General features: G+C 41.4%; 1 protein-coding gene across 1 annotated transcript in view; it reads right to left on the reverse strand.

The window, feature by feature from the left end:
- DPH1 (diphthamide biosynthesis 1) overlaps window positions 1-17,987 on the reverse strand; it is a 444,182-nt gene that overhangs the window by 105,565 nt on the left and 320,630 nt on the right. The window contains exon 6 of the mRNA XM_073616616.1: window positions 8,190-8,311. Coding sequence (XP_073472717.1) covers window positions 8,190-8,311 — 122 coding nt within the window. The remainder of the gene's footprint in view (window positions 1-8,189; window positions 8,312-17,987) is intronic.

Consider the following 17,987-nt stretch of genomic DNA (forward strand, 5'->3'; position numbering starts at 1 on the left):
AATCGAAAGGGACAATGTACAGCGTAATATGGCTTTCCTTCCTCCCGCATCAATACTGACACGGCGGCAGATACTGACTCGAGTATAAGCAGAGGGGGGCATTTTCAGTACAAAAAAAGTGCTGAAAAACTTGGCTTATACTCGAGTACACACGGTATGTATGTTTGTTGTATTTTTTAAATTCCCATACTTTTCCTTACTGCATTGTAAAAAAAATGTTCTAGATTTTACTTCCAGCACCCTGCTGATACCAGCAAGGCTGCTACAACTGACACCAGCACTGGCTTCATGCTGCATCCCCTCTGTGCACTTCACCATTCACAAACCACAGTCTGCGATGGCGCTGCAGGCAGCAAGCCAAATGCAAAACACATATAAACTAGAAATCACAGAATCAAAATTGCTATGGTGAAAACAGGCCCTAACATGAAATGGACAGATGGCAACACAGTCACTCCTATGGTACAGCAGCTGCATGATGAGCGGACAAACTCATGTAAATTCTATTCTAGCAGGAGGCTACGATCCCGTGATGGAATTAACACTAGATGATAGAAAACCCAACGCTGCTCTTGTCAGGGACTAGCAGGGAAGACGGAAATGGTGGACTTCAGCATTTTAGTGTAATGAACAAGTTACCAGGTTTGCCATACAGTTTACTGCCCAACACCAAACATAGTTGTGTTTCCAGATTATCCACTCTAACAGACTAGCCACCAAAATGGGATTTACACCTTTCTCAGATCACTCAGGTCCCTTCCATTTATTTAAACAGAACTTCTTCTTTTGCTTGAAGATTCCCTTTTCCATGTGAGTGCAGTTATTTCAGTATTGCCTCGTAGACCTGCAATCTGAGCAGCTGTAATGGCAGTCTGTGAGCCACGGATATTTGGATGACCTTCAGTCTACTAAATGATGTATACACTGTGAAATGCGGGTATCTGTCATTGTTTGGAAGAGAATGGAATCCTCCATGTCCAAATTATCCTAGGAGGCTTGTTAGTCGAAGTTCCCTGTACAGTTACTTAGAAATGCAACAATCAGCATTAAACCAAAGGGAAGCATAAAATCCATTTCATTTTCCTGTAAGCCATCTGGCAGCTACACAAAAAGATACTTATGTGTTCCTTATGTCTATATTTCACCAACACCGTGTAGAAACGTATGCTGTAAATATAGAGTGCTTAAACTTCAACACATTCTCCCTTTGAAGTCTGGACTAACACCTCCCTCCCCAAAAATATAAAGAAAGAAAAGCTACACTAAGAACACCGCACAGCCAAACTTCTAAAGTATTTTATTACTCCATAATTTAGTTGTCTTATTTCAATGGTCAAGCTGAGCTACAATTGTTAGGAATAAAGCATAATGCCCTGCTTTCATTATAGTATCCTAGTAATAATTGCACAGTACACAAACAACGTGAAAATGATCCAAAAGCTCACTAAAATAAAAAAAATTGCTCGTCCCCCACCCTTCTGTCCTCATATTACTTATTCTCACACAGTGCATTGTGTACTGCGAATGTGTGGTGGAGATCCTGTCATACAACTTGCTCCTCTGTCTTGGCTTAGTACATCTCTGCAATACATGCACAATACAGAAAGTACTGTATGTTAAAATATCTGTTGATGCAGCCAGAAATCCATTGAGCTCCTAAATTCCTGTTGTGGGTGACGTGTTCCAGGTCAGTAGCAGATTGCAGCCAACGTTTTTTGGAAGGAGGTCAGCAGTTACAGACTCTATATATTGCCACATAAAAAGGTTCCTTTACCCTGGGTTCCCATACGTGCAATGCAGGAACCAGCGCAATTACAGCTCATCCCACCCGCAGGCAGTTCACACTGCCTTCTGTGAACCGCTGCGGGTGTCATTAACAAATGACATCCCCAGTTTAGTTCACAAATCACAGTGCAAAATGTGAACTCGCACAGGAATCGGATCGCATGCGATCCGATTCTAGTGCGGGGAAAAACAAGTCCCTGCATTATTTTCTCTGCAAATCCAATGCAAGTTCAGCCATACAACTGTATGGCTGAACTCGCATTGCTCAGAGATCGCATGTGATCGGCACCTGTGGTGCGGGTGCAAATCACATGTGATCTCTGAGATCACGCTAGTGTGAACCCAGGCTTAAAGAGCACTTGATTTGCAATATTTGCTTTTAAACTGGCCAAATAACATTAAAGGGTAACTCCACTTTCGTGGGGGGAAAAGGATAGCAAATAAAGAAAAAATATAGCATATATAATTGCAACACAAGTCATATTGTAATTGAATGCTATTAAAAATGACTTTTCCTTTTCAATCTGCAGTGCTGTAATTTTCCGTAAAATGCAATGCAATATGGCTACCTGGAGGTGTGTGCAGAATGTGTACAGAACGCCCCCCAGAAACATAATTTCATGCTTGTGTGATTGGCTCACTGATTTTCCCAGAAATCTGCCCTAAGATACAAGTAAGATTTTAGGCACCCCTTGCAACAAAAGTGTAATTTTTGGTAAGATACCCCCAATAAGGAATCATGTCTAAAGGGATGCAGGCTCAGCAGCTTTCCCCATTAATGCTCTGCAGGTGCAGCAGCTGGTTGATAATTATGAAACCACTCCCATTAGACTCACTTTCCCACATGGACACAGACAAAGAGATTTATTCAGAATAACAAAAGGTAGGAATCTGCAACAACGATGGTTAAAATCCTTGTACTGTACATAGATCAATCAGAGGGGAATGTTTTTTTCCTCAACAAAAGTGGAGTTATTCTTTAAAGGAGAAGTGTGGGATAGCAAAAAATCAAGCACACATACTCAACTGTATGGCTGTAGCATTAGGCTGATGCTGCAGCTGTCCTCTGCCGGCTCTATGACCAAGAACAGCACGACCATATAACTGCTGATCAGTTCTTGGTCTTCACTGAGCAGAGAGCGGTGGCTTCTCTCTGCTCTGCCCCTCCTGTGTACTGGGCTGCGGAGGGGGAGGGATTGGCTGGCTCCGGCTCTCAGAGGCACACTGACAGGCTTAGCCAGCTGCTGATCAGATTTTAAGGTTGGGATACTTGTAGAGCCTGGACTGTATCTGTGATGTCAGTCGACAGCTCTAGCTGCTATCGACTGAGACTTGGTCACTGGAGTGCACAAATAAAGTTATACTAAAGACAGGTATTTACCTCCATTTCTGGGAGTCCCCTGACAGTTTCTACCTCCACTGAATGCCTCCCTTCTTAGCAAGCTGGGTGCTAGGAGGCACCCATGAGCTTGCTTTCCCAAACCGGGCTGTGTGCGTTCATAAACACACATGGCACCGATAAGCCACGCCTCTTCTCACTCCTCACAGGAGTTTGACTGACAACAGCAGAAGCCTATGGCTCATGTAACTGTTTAGGGATGGAAGTGGGTACTATAAGGCCAGCCATACATAGTTTGAATCAGCAGGAATTTGCTGAGATTAGAGTCATGTGTGGGCAGGCTGAATGTAACAAGTTGATCCATCAATGAACTTGGGTACAACCAGCCTGCCGGATTCTCGTGCAATTATTGCTAGTGGCTGCTATAGCCACATCACTGTCTTCTTCTGGTGGGTACGGAGTAGTATTAGGATAAAAAAACCTAAAACCTTTTGGACTTTAGAACCACTTTATGTCCATGCAGTTGCAGGTAAAAACAGTCTTTATCTGAACAATGTTTATGTTGCCTTTTGCCCCACGTAAAACAATCAGACACATGTGGAAGTTTAAAAAAAAGAAATTACCAGTCCTGGTCTATATGTGGTCAATCATCAGAACATAACTGAGCACATCTCATCCAAGAAAACAAGGCTCATCTGACATGATACAACAGAAGAATTCTCTGTGCCAGCTGAGCCATATTGTTATAGGTGGCTTTTTGCCTTTGTGATTGGGGTTACATTTAAAGACCAGTCCTGAATTGGCCAAAGCAGGGGCCCGCTATAGGTTTTTAGTCCTTAAGGGGACATTCCTCCAAGGCCTAAATCTTGGCTGTGGTTGAACATTGACTATCACAAATCAATTTCTGTTTCTGAGCTGGCTTTCTTGTCTGATCTTGAATGACGGCTGCCTGCCTTGACCTTATTTTCATATTTGTTTTTTTGGTGCATTATAAACTACTGAAAGCAAACCTCAGTTGTATTTTTTCTTGGTAACTGAACTCTGGTGTGATCTTGACTACAATCCTGCTAAAGCTTTGGTATGTGTGACCTGCTAGCTGCCACCAGAAAGGCCATTGTGGGGTTCACTCTGTGGGAGTGCCTAACAAATATGCTTTAATTACACTATCAGTGGCTTTGGTGAAGACTAGGTATAACTCTACCTGTGGTGAGGAGCATCCTCCTGTGTTCTTGCTTTGTCAGTAAAGACCCTGTAGCTAGGTGACAGATTCCTATACGTTGAATATCCCTAAATTATCATCTAATGCAGCTAACATGTGATATGTCTGTCCTAAATATAAGCCCAATTTTATTCGAAAGAGCTCCACCACTTTCCCCAAAGAAGCTATGGTGTGTCTGTGATAAATTCGGAGAAAACACAAGAATAGTCTTTTCCATCAGCAAAGTTAGAAATCACATGTTCACACTTGTGCTTAAAGTGGATGTATACCTAAATCATGAAATTTGACCTAAGCACATATATCTGTAGTGTTTTCTTATCTCTCTCCAAAGCCCTGAGTCCCATGTGTTTCTGCTGTTTCGTTGCTCTGTTATCAGCATGATAACTTCTGACAAGTTCTCTGTCAACCAAGATAAAACCAGCCTGAAGTCTGTGTTGGGGAGGTTACTATAAATAGATTAGCAGAGAGCTTGACTTGTCACAGCACAGCTCTGCAAGTCCCTGCCTGGCGGGGGGGGGTGCCTTTCCTCCAATCAGCTGAATCCACTCCCAGTGCTGAACAGGAAGAAAAAATGTGCACTTTCTAAAGAATATATAAAGCTGAAGACAGCAGATATACATGTAAAACTTATATAGGGAGATTTGTTTCATCTATGTGTATCATCTGAGGCTGTTCACTTCACTGGGTATAGGAAAGAGTTTACATCCACTTTAAATGAGCATTTTTGTCAATCAAGCATCTGTTGTCAACATTTCGTTAAGCGTACAAGTTGCTAAAAAGTTGAAAGTGATGTCTGAATCAGTCATACCGCTAGAAAACGTCATCAGTGCAGATAAAAAAGAAGGAAAGAACGCCAAAATTCCACTCATTTCTTACAACAAACTGGATGGAAAAGCAATTTCTACAATTACCTTTTCTTGCCTCTCCATCCACTGATTTGCAGCTTGATTATAGCTTTTGCTGCAAACCACTGTAATGGCCAGTGTAACAACAAATCGCAACTATTCAGACCTAAACTCTTACCCCCAAATAAATTCACTAATTATATTATATTACTTCTCTTTAGACATAATCATAGCTCACCTCTTACCTGACATTTCCTAGTCTGATACAGTAATAAAGCAGCTTTACCCCATTTCTCAAAGTGTTTAACATTCTTTTCTTTGACCACCGAGGTCCTGGATTCAATTCCTACCATGTATACTATCTCCATGGTGTTAGCTTCCTCTGACTGCAAACAGATAAGGTTGTGTCCTAACCAAGACTGTCTATATGGCCTACATGTCTGTATGGCTGTGGTAGAGACAAATAAAGCCTTGTACACACTACTGACAGCTGAGGTCAGAGCCAATGTACTAAAAATCTGATGTTAGTACAGTGATCTTCCCTGCTGTGCTAACGTGTTCTGACAGGGGGGTGGCCCCCCTGCCAGAACACTCTGGTCAACGCTCTCAGCTATTGGCTGAGAGTGCTGAACGGGAGCTGGCTGGCAGACCTTTTTTTGGTCATGACCCTTCGACAGAACGGCTGCTGGACCAGCTGCCATACAAACGGGCCGAACGTCGGCTAGTTTCTATTGAACCAGCCGATGCTGTCTGACATTCGGCCTGTGTGTACTAGGCTTAAGTGTACTGTATATAAACCTTAACAATGAGTTTATCCTAATTACTGCATTTTGGTCTGTTAAATATACCATTGAAAGTGTAAACCCCTCATTTTTTTATTTTTTAACAAACATGTCTATACTTACCTGCTCTAGTCCGTGTAATCGTTTTTCACACAGCAACCCTGATCCTCTTCTTCCAGGGTGCCCCGCCAGCGCTCCAGACCCCTCCTGTGCATTGGGTGCCCCCAGGGAAAGCCGCTTCCCCTGGGGGCACCGGTGCAGGCTTGCTCCCGAGTCACACTGCTGCGTCCATTGACACAGACAGTGCGGCCCTGCCAATGGCTCCTGCTACTATCAATCTGTCCAGTGAGGAGAGAGACAGTGGCTGGAGCTGCTGTGCTCATGCACATTGATGGATCGGATCGGATCGGGTTCAGGTAAGAAAAAAATGGGGGGTGGGGGGGGTCTAGGGGGAGTTACAGCACAGAAGGTTTTTAACCTTAATGCATGGAATGTATTAGGGTGAAAAATCTTGAGGCTTTACAACTACTTTAAAGAGGAGTTTCGCTGGTTGTTAAGTTTTTTAAAAGTCAGCAGCTACAAAAAGTATAGCTGCTAACTTTTAATAAACAGACACTCACCTGTCCCACGGTCCAGTGATGCGGCCGCCCGAAGCCTCACTCCTCTCCCCTGCCTCTCCTCGGCACCGGCATTGTAAGTGTGGGCGCCCGGCTGTGACAGTTCGTGGCTTCACAGCCGGCCTCGTTCTGCACATGTGCGAGTCACGCTGCGCTTTGTCAGTGGCCAGCCAATCTCCTGGGACCTGTTACGTGTCCTAGAAGATGGCAGGGAGGGAGGGGTTGCCTAGGGGGAGAGGAGTCATCATCTAGGTGGCCAGAAGATGGAAGGAAGAAAGTGGAACAGGAAGTCCCTCTCAAAACCAGGTACCCACTCCCCCCCCAAAAAAATGACATCCCAATTGTGGCATGTCAGGGGGCGTGGAGTACTTAAAGCGGAAGTTCCACTTTTGGGTGGAACTCTGCTCTAAGCTTGTTAAAATATACCTATAATGCACTGTTGACAGTTACCATGGTTATTAGCTCTGCATAGTTAATTTTGCCTACTAAAGAACACCTCCCTACTATGTTATGTAAACTAGGATGGGGGGGAAATGTTCTGTAGTTCAAACCAGTAGCAGGCAGCCTAGGGAAACAATGCAGTGAGTAAGCACTGCCAACCTAGTAGAGGAAGTGCATTACTGGCAGTATTAGCGGGTAAAAATATAGGAGAAAAAAATTAAATGAATGCAGCTAGAGGATAAAAGGACTGGTACACGTTTTGTTCTTAGGTTTAGGCACACTTTATATTGCAAGCAAAGGCTGGTATACTATGTAAAAGCTGCGGAATTTGTATGCTTTATATAAATGAATAAAATAAATCTTATTGGAATTCATCCATTATAATGTAAGTCTGTATATAATCTCCTTGCATACTATTACTGGTACCTGTTTTAATCACTGGTTGCGGCCATTTGCTCTTAGATTATGCTATGCATGTTCACTTCCTATATACATAAACACTTTCACAGAGGCAGGACACTCTAATTATTCAATATGCCCAGGACTCCTCAGTAATTTCCCCTTGTGTCTGGCATTATCTGTCTATCCTAACAACCAGAGAATAGCGGAACAGTAGCATTACAGATTTTGCATGTAACATTGAGAGGAATTCTAAGCAAAGCACACATTACTAAGTGTATTCACCCACTGCTGCACCATAATTATTTGTATTGTCTTCTCACCCCATTGTAGAGCTCAGTGGAATATATTGGCATACTTAAAATTATAATGAGATTCCAAACTCAAATAAATATAAATGAAAATTACTGCATAGGAGCTAGGGAACACAATAAGCCAAAACTTAACAAAAATCATATTCAGAATGCATTAAAGAAAACACAAAAGGCAAAAAGCTCCACTTACTGAGCATTATGTTAATCAACATAGGTATTAAATGGCACCGGCGTAAAACACTTACTTAATAATAACTGTGCAGGGAAACATTATTTTACACAGCACAATACATGGATATGTAGAGTACACTATGACCTTATTTGCATAGATTTTCTGTGTTTAGGTTCAGTATTCACAAGACACGGTGGAAATACTGAGTCATTAATGTAGTTAATGGTGCAAGCTGCATGTTACCATCCGGTATAGCTGGAAATTCTCAATACTTACACAACAGCATCCACGGGCATCTCCAGGCGTGGGGAAGTGCAGCCCAGGATCTCCCCTGGTGACAGCGGCTTACTCTGAGGGACAGTAATTTTGTACTCTGATCGCAGGGCTTGGACAGCTGCCTGCAAATAGAATCACAGAAAACAAATGATAATGTTATCCAGTTTATTAAACGCAGCAACAGAGAAAGAGAAAATATTAAAAGCGTACCTATACCCAAGAACAAAAATGTAATATATTGCGGGTTACCAGCACTTAGATGTGGTGTCTGCATTCGTTTTTTTTAAATCAGACTTTTTTCCTTTATTCTCACCTGTAGGGATAGGGATGAGCTTGGGTTCTGTTTGAACCCAGAGGTAGCGATTGGTGCCTGCCCATTCAGCTATGGCTGGGACAGTCACTGCTGCGTAGCTGCACATACACAAAGGGGCAGGGATACCTGTGACATCATTGACCTAATATGGCACACCCTGTGCGCACGCCTATGCTGCTGACTTTTAATATAAGGACACTTACCTGTCCAGGGATCCAGCAATGCCCTTACTCAAGCTGATTCTTCAAATCAGCTTCAGGTGCAGGCTCCAGCATCTCTAGTAAGGGAAACCGGAAGTGAAGACAGGTACCCACTCCCTCCCAAAAAGTGCCAAATGTGGCAGTGGAGGGTGCAAACAAGCGGAGCTTCCCCTTTTGGGTGGAGCTCAGCTTTAATATACAATATGGAGCAGCAGCACTGTCACTCTAGAACAAAACTAGAGAAACCTAACCACTCTTCTCTATAATGTTTGAGTAGAAGACAGCCCTGGACTGACGTCGCGCCAGGCTGCCTAGCGGCAAGTTACTGTGTGGAAGGTTAAGAAGGAATTTCTTCCAATGGGTTGTATCCTAATTGTAGGTGGTAAGTGATAGACTCCGTTGGGGTCTCGAGCTGCTACCTGTCTGATAACAACAATGGAGGCGTTACCGCAGTGAACACATGGGTGATTAGAGAGGAGCTCCCGATGTCCAAAAAAGAAGGTCTCACTTGATGAATTTTTTAATTGTTTATTGGAGATATGAGTAAACAAGTAGAGTAGAAATGCATGGGCTCTGCTTGTTTACTGTTATCTCCAATGAACAACTATTAAATTAATCAAGTGAAACCTTCTTCTTTTTGGACATCGGGTACTCCTCTCCAATCACCCAAGTCTTCTCTAAAAGGCAGAGGTATTTTGTAATGACAGGGAACAATGTAAATGATAAGAATACAGCACATGAAGCTATCAACTTCACACAATTTATGGCAGGATCAATGGGTGTTTTGTGCTTTTATCGAACAAATATAACACAATGCTTTCAATGGATTATTTAACATAACAAAAGGCATGTAATAGAAAATTAGGGGAAATCTTAAAGTGTACAGTTGTTACTATAATACAAGTAGAGGAGCACTCTCAATAGGGACAATTATTCCGGTGTAAACTGTCAAAGTTTGGCCATCCTTTCATTCTGGAGAAGTTTCCTTTTATTTCCTGTTGTGTCTTCCGAACAGTAAGGTTCCTAGAAAGCATAGACAAGAAACTCTTGACTGTTTTCCACTCAAACTAAAGAAGTCTGGTGTCTACTTTAAAACTAAACTTCAGGCTGATATACACAGGAAAAATGAATGTGGTAATCCATAAAAAGGAACCTAATTTTAAATGAAAGAAATGACTGAATAACTGAATATGACCTAAGATTAGCCTCTTATAATACACTATAAAGCAGCAGCACATAGATTGTGAGTGGGAAAGGCAGTACTTGCAATCACTCAGATGTCAGTGCTGAGAAGGAACAAACTGATAGGAGGGGAAAGCAGAGAGATGACCTGTAAATAAAATCACCAGACTGAATGTACTGTTTTACAGATGTGTAACTGTCAGGACTAGGCGGACAGATCCATCAGCAGTATGTATTTCAAGTGGGCATTTAGCAGTTTGTCTGGAATTTAGCTTTAAATACATTATGAAAGAAATCAAAACAGTCCTTTTATCTCTTTGGGGTCACATTGGCTCACCCCATCTATCGAAGCTAAAAAGGAAAAACCCAAAAAAACAAAAAAAGTAAAAAAACATAAAACTGTGAAATGTGTTTTACGGCTTCATATTTCTAAATTTAACTCTGACCCTAAACTCGGACATATTTCTTGCTCTTGATCATTGCCATTCCCCATGGTAGTCCAGTGAATCCAACAAGCATCCATCAGCTTGTTGTGATAGTTCTGCAATTGCTGTTCAAAACAGATAACAGGATTCATCCGTTGATTTCAAAGGACAAAATAAAAGGATAATAGAGGTGCTCACGCTAGTAAGATAGAGAACGTCCGAAGGCCGCGGAACCAGGCATGATGAAGCTTCTATAATACACATCCCCACAGCAAGACTGTTATTTCAAGCTAGTAGAGGATGATGAAGTGAAAAAGACACAGAAAACTGAATAAACAGTTAGACTAGGATTGATAGGAGCAGGGAATCCTGACATGATTGGACCATCTTCTCCAGGATCCACTTAATTGTTCCAAAGGGACTGCTAATTTTCTGAGAGTGGCAGAGACCTGAGACTTAACTAGTCTTTTAACCGTGGAGGCTTCCAGTGTGTGTGATGGTGTAATGAGAGATCAAAGGATTCTGTTTTCCCTTTGTGATTAAATGAGTAAACAATTTCCTCTTCCCTCTCCTCTACAGTATGAAAAATGAAAGAGTTATAGAGTGATGTTGGAGCGATTACTGCTCAGCGGATGGAATTTGTCAACATCCATTTTAAAACAGATGGCTGAGGACAGGGAGGACAGGGAAATAAACAACGAAATGATCACAGTGTCCTCGTTTTATACTCTGCAGACAAAAAGCAACCACCACGGGTCGAATGCAGGACCATTCCACAAACTGTGAATCTAATTTCCTAAGGCTAGAAAAAGATAAATTCCTATTAAAGTGAACAACTCGCTTCCAGCTTGCCAGAGTCTATGCCGTTATCCTTTAGATAAATATGGATGGAGAAATGGATGGAAGCTCCAGCAGACCCAAGAAGAGATACGTTGTCAGGGGGTACCCAAATATTATTTCCAGGTAGAATGATTAGTAACGGCAACAAATAAAGAGATCTTAGCAAAAATTATTTCCCCAGTACACAAAATATTTTTATAAAAATCATTCCATAAATATTATACATTATTGAGATTCAAAACCAGTAAGCTTACACTAAAGTAGATGTACACTGTAAATTTTTTTTTTTCAAACACTGTGTATCATAAGCAATTATATTTTGTAAAATAAAATACTTTTTTTTATCCTTTGCTGCATCTCTGTGCATCTCCTTCAGCCTTTTTGCAGTCTCCTCCTGTCTACAGACAAGCATGAGACGGCCGTATAGCATTTTGTAGTGCAGGTTTCTATATGGCAACAACAGTGGACTATGCCTAATGTCTAACTAGTGCATAATGTGTGTTGAAATGGATACTTGTAGTTGGGAGGGCAGGTGAGAACAGGACAAGATGCATCACAACTGGAAAACAGGGACACACTGTAAGAGGAAGTGCATAAACAAGGACCTACAAGGCAGGATCAACAGGTAGTTCTTTAATGAAAGCTGCAGATTTAAAATTACATTAATATGTTAAATCTTGTATGAAATTTACACAATTTCACATATTTTAAAAACCAACTCCAGTTTTGGATGCTTAGATACTAGATTAGGTACTACTTCTGCCAAATATGCATTGGTGTCTCAGACTATGTTAAGTAGATATAATTCCATTTTCTGTCCCAGGGACAAAAAATTGAGGGATTTGTTGTCTGTGGGAAGAAGAGACAGATAAATAAATGTGAACTCAACAGGAGGTTCTCTTTCCCATTTTACTGAAAAAAATGTCTTCTTGCATTCTGTGTCCCCGCCAGAGTGATTTTCCAATCAATTTCTGTACCTACAGTGGGCAGCATTTACATATTAAAATACTCCAGCTTTGCCCTTTGGCTGTCTGGTAAACATGTTGATAGCTGCTGGATACAACCCATAATACTTGACTAAATGGGCCAACAAGTGTACAGAATTATTATGCCCCGTACACACGGTCGGACTTTGTTCGGACATTCCGACAACAAAATCCTAGGATTTTTTCCGACGGATGTTGGCTCAAACTTGTCTTGCATACACACGGTCACACAAAGTTGGCGGAAAATCGGATCGTTCTAAATGCGGTGACATAAAACACGTACGTCGGGACTATAAACGGGGCAGTGGCCAATAGCTTTCATCTCTTTATTTATTCTGAGCATGTGTGGGACTTTGTCCGTCGGATTTGTGTACACACGATCGGAAATTCTGACAACGGATTTCGTTGTCGGAAAATTTTATATACTGCTCTCAAATTTTGTGTGTCGGAAAATCCGATGGAAAATGTGTGATGGAGCCTACACACTGTCGGAATTTCCGACAACAAGGTCCTATCACACTTTTTCCGTCAGAAAATCCGACCGTGTGTACGGGGCATTACAGTGGGAAGTTGAGCAAACTGATATCACATAGGTTATAGATGTCTGATAGAAGCATTTTGGTCTGGAAGGCAAGTATATGTTTGCTGAAGAAAACAAGGTGCGAGTGTGGGAGGGTATGTAGTACCTCTGAACAAAAACTTATCCCTTAAGCCAGGGGTCTACAAAATCAGGCCCACTGCAATATTTATTTTGGCCCTTTGATGTAAGATGGACTATGATAGGGACTCTGATGTAAGAGGGCACTCTCATTTAAGGGGGGCCTATGATGGGCTCAAGTTTATTGGCAATTTCTTTGCTTTGTTTTTTTAGAAGTTTTTTGTTGTTGTTCTAAACCAAATCCTGCTGATTACCAAACAATCCACCTAATAATTCATTTGACATTTATTTAATAACTTATAAATTTGATTTTACCCATGAATATTTGTAAAATATATACGCTGTGGCCCCCGTAACGCAAAGTTTGGGGGCCCTGCTTTAGGTTACTGTTTCGAAAATCTGTCCTTGCCTGAACACAGTTCATTGTGGTTATTTATTCAGGGAGAATAATATCATTGTAACACCAATTACTCTTCTTATGCATATGTTTTTGGATAGATGGGAAAAGGCTAAACTTCTTGCTGTACTCAAGATTATGTTCTAAGAAAACAAAAATGTGCATCTAATATGATGTTTAGGGGTTGTTCAGCTCAAGTGTAGCACTTACCAGTGAGTACAGTCTATGCCAGTTATACCATTTAAAGGCTTTTTGGCCCACTTTTGTTAAACAGAAAGAACAGTCCAACAATACAAACAGCTTCCCTCGTAGGGGTTTCCACCATTAACACAGAATGAAATATTCAGCCTCCTGACTCTTTACCAGCACCACTGCTTGGGCCTTGTGCCTTGGTCCTCCAGACCACTTAACACAGCCTCCCCGTGTTCATGTACAAAACAATGTACCTCTGTTAGCTCACTCTTTCTTGCAGCTCCCTTCTGTTCCAGCCCTCAAGCTTGGGCCATCTGTCTGTTCTCCTATCACAGACTGCACCATGCAGACAATTCGCATTTCTGGCTGCTCCCTTGCAACCATGTGGACTCCTCGGGAGTTTGGAGCCCAGAACCCTAGTCCTGACTTGACAAAAACTTAGTTCACACCTGCACAGTGTGCTAGTTGTTCTCCAAAACTAGGAGCCAAGATTGGAGATTTCATCCCACCCAAATCTCCAAGAAATTTCCAGGTCCCAAGCCAGGGATTACCAACCAGAGAGGAAACTGAAAAGACAGTTCCGTGTGAGACAACCACCCTGGGGCCCCTCAACCTGCCTGGATGAGAAAGCCTTTTAATACCATGACAGTGCACCATTCACACGGCCATTCTAATCAGATCTGCCTCTCGGTTTTTCAGACAGGCCTCATCTGAAGATCCATGCAGCCCTATGGACATGTGGGTGTAAATGGACACTACCTCCGGGTCCATTCTGGTCTGCAAAAAAAAAAAACTGAAGAGGTGTGTCTGTTCCCGTTTTAGCAGAGCTGATTGGAGGCAGCCAGATGTAAATGACAATGAACAGTGGAGTCTGTTTACACCCACAGAGCTCAGTGGGGTCTGCCCGTATCTGCTCTGCATAAACTGAGCAGGCACAGATGTGACATCCGCCCTGCTCTGCTCCAATCTGCAGGTAGCCTGCTGATTGGAGCAGACACCTCTCCATTTGAAAGGGGCCAAACTTTAGTTTTTGCATGCAGTGTTTTGTTGGTGACCCCTGCTAAGCATTCAACAAGCATGTAAAATACAATGACAACCATCCAAAATACAGAAGCAAATCAACAACTGCGTGGCTTCTATTAAGGCCTGGTAAGAGGCCTAACCCCAACCTCCAGAAATGTTGTGACATGGGCTAATAGTATACGGTTTACATGAACTGAAACAGCTTTGCACAGAGAAATGGGTCAAATAAACCCTAACCACTACATGTCATATTGCCTTTGGTTCAGATTTCTCTCCAGCAACACAGATTCCACTATCTGCTAACTTAGAAGAGCTCCCATACTTTTTCCATCAACAAGCTTGAGTGCGCAAGCCATTTGTTCCACAAAGATTTGGAAATGTAAAATATTGTATGTGCTTGTTAAATGAGGCAGGCTGTATTATTATGACTTAGATGCACATGAGATCACATTTTAGGCGCCAGCCATGCAGAGATCCAGATAATTTCTTAGGGCTCAAATTCTTCCTCTAGCAGTAGCTGCTCACCTTGTGAACAGCTTTTGTTCAGTGATTTTACCAGTTCTTTAAATTGATGGGCACACTTTTCCATAAAATATCAGCATTAAACCTCTCCTGGGTTGTGCAACCAAAACACAAAAAAGTAACTGTGGTGATGAAAAAACTTCCTTACCACTGCTTATCCTGCACAGCATATACTAAAGCCTCGTACACACAATGAAAATATTGAACGAATAATGGTCCGTTTATTTTTTCTATTTTCTTTTGCATGCTAGTGTCATATGGAAAATGAAGAGGTTACTAAACTTCCAAAAATTCTTGTACGACAGAATACAACTTCGGAAGTGATGTAATATGTTGTATTGTAATGAACTCTTCTGTTTTCCAGCATGCGTGGTCTTGCTCTTTTTACTTTTTTCACACGAATACTGTACTAATTCGTAAAGGAAAATCGTATGAGTATCGCATGAGAAAAATTTGCATGCTTGTCACTTCGGATAATTTCAGATAAACTGTCCTGGTTGGCTCTCGAAAGTCGCGCACTAACGATCAGCTTATCGTACGATCGCTTCGAAAGTGGTATTTTTCGTCTGATTTTCTGATCGTGTGTACTAGACTTAATCCCAACACCTCCCAGAAAAGTCACGTCATCTTATACAAATACTCTGTACCTTCTTAGAGAATCTGGTGCTGTGGTTAACAGTGGCAAGGTGCAAGCAGACAATTTTGAAATGTCTGGCATTCCAGTGGGAGCTTAAAACTAATTTAACTCATTTCTACTGAAACATTACATAGTCAAAGTCAACAGCTAATGTTTTGGGGAAACAGTCCAATCATAACGGTGAAATAAGTCATGCTGCTAGTACAGAGTTAGCTTAAAATTTTAAGTTCACCTTTTCAAAAAAAAATGTAAGTGAACTAACAACCTACACCCCCCTTGTACTCATTGCACTTACCTCTGTGGGTGATTAGCTGACACAGCCATGCAGCCAGTGCAGTGGTCTCGGTATTTAAAAGCCCTGATCTACTTTCCCTTCTTTCCTTAGGGCTTCAGGGATGGACCAAAGTGATCCTGAATGGCCATGTGTCAGCAAGTGACCAAGTGACCAATTCAGTATCCTAAAGCGGAACTAAAGGAAGTTTATATTGACCTTTCCTCCAACGGCCCCATCTAGCGCTGGCACCTTAGTCGGTGTGCCGATTGTTGGCCAGCTTTATGCGCCAGAGCGGGATGGCGCCACTCCTGCACAGGACATCTTTCCAGCACACAGGAATTGGGCCAGCCACTGTAAACTGAGGCTGCGCTCATTTTCCATGTTGGGGGATGCTGCAAAAAGGCGTATTTTTTTTCCTTTTGCAGAAGAGACATTGATTCTCTTTTCTGAAAAAAAAAAAAAAAAAAAAAAAACTACGTGCTCGTAGCAAAAAACAGCCGAACTTTAGTTCCACTTCAAGTCAAAACATTTTCTTTAGTTTTGAATGAAGTAGAAAAATGCTTAAAGTGCATCTCAACCCAAGAACAAAATGCAATGTAAACGTATATATATAAATTTAAAGAATGTAGATATAGATCTTTTTACAGAGGTATCTAAACTTCCTTATGCCGCCCAAAACAAAATTAAACAAACAAAAAAAAAAAGAGATTTGGCTAAACATAAGCTTTAAACACAAGACAAAAAAAATAATCCCATAAGGAGGTGTGACATCACCCTAATATTACCAACCATAGACTGTCCACACCCAAGAAGCTGGACAAGACAGTGGAAAAGAAACAAATCAGATGCCACTGGATAGGGTTGGGTATTGTTTTGAGGTTCTTAAGGATTCACTTTTTAGTAAAAATGTCAATTTTTCATTCATGAAGATTCTTGGTGGTTATGGCCTATTTAAGCCAACTCTGTGCAAGCCATATGGTTCAAGTCACTTTGATAAAAAAAGCTGTCCTTTGTGACTGCTGAGTGTGACAATATTTTGTTTTAGTACAAAGGATTTGAGGAATGCTGTGCTTTTCATCATAATCTAAACTAAAGGACAATAAGGGCATGACCTTGTGTAGCCTAACTCAAAGGGAATAAAAGCCATCCTGCCATAAGTCTGTCTTTCTGTTTCTCCAACTATACAAAGCACAAAAGCTAGTGAGACTTGAAACTGAATTTTCAAGCTAATAATAATATTGTGTATGTATAATGAGGCTGGGGAGAAGTTATTGATACCATTTTAGCTTGCACAGTCTTTTCTGCCTACTTCACATTTCTATTGGCCAGAAAGGCTGCCCATGGTAGTTATGGACCAATAGGGAACATTTGGGGTCAGGATTTGGCAACAAGCTTGGAAATTATCTAGAAGTGTTATCCTTCATAATGGCCTAACATTTGTTGCTGCAAGTATTTGCATCTAGGTGCCTGCACTGCCTACCCTCTGCAGTTTGCCCCCCTTTTATCCACAAGTGACAGATGCTCTTTAATGATAATTTAGTGTTTTTTTTTTTTAAATAAATCTTAGATCAATGGCAAATAAATTTTAGCCCTGATTTCTTGTTAGACACCAAACAGTTATTTATATAAAACTATGAACTGTTTTACACAGGCTCCTTTTTTGTCTAAAACTAGCAAATGCTTCAAATACAAGTGCAATTAGAGGTGACATTTTGCTCCTGTAACTTCATGGTTTTCTTTCTTTTTCTCATAGCTTTCTCATAATTTTGCAATAACTATCTGGAAAGGTCGTATTTCTGTAGACAATTTCTCTTCTCTTAGACTTGGTGACAAATGCCTTGGATGGGACGGATTATTTCTCTTGATATACAATAAAAATAGAGGAAATACCTGACCTTTGTGTTATGATAGACCATGTGGCCATTTGATTTGTTCCGCATTGTATCAAGGTGGACACCTCCCTGATGAAGAAGGCTGGATCCTAGAAAAGGCTTGATTTGATATATTAGCTTGTACGCCTGGAGATCAAGGGCCTTATTTACTAAACAGCACAGAACCATTAAGCATCTTACAGGGTCAGAAGCTGCCTTGGGGGCATGTATGTAGCTTGGGCCATAAGGATTTGTGTACTATGGACTTAGCGTTCTTG

Source organism: Aquarana catesbeiana, linkage group LG02, assembly GCF_042186555.1.
Source record: "Aquarana catesbeiana isolate 2022-GZ linkage group LG02, ASM4218655v1, whole genome shotgun sequence".
NCBI classification, from domain to species: domain Eukaryota; kingdom Metazoa; phylum Chordata; class Amphibia; order Anura; family Ranidae; genus Aquarana; species Aquarana catesbeiana.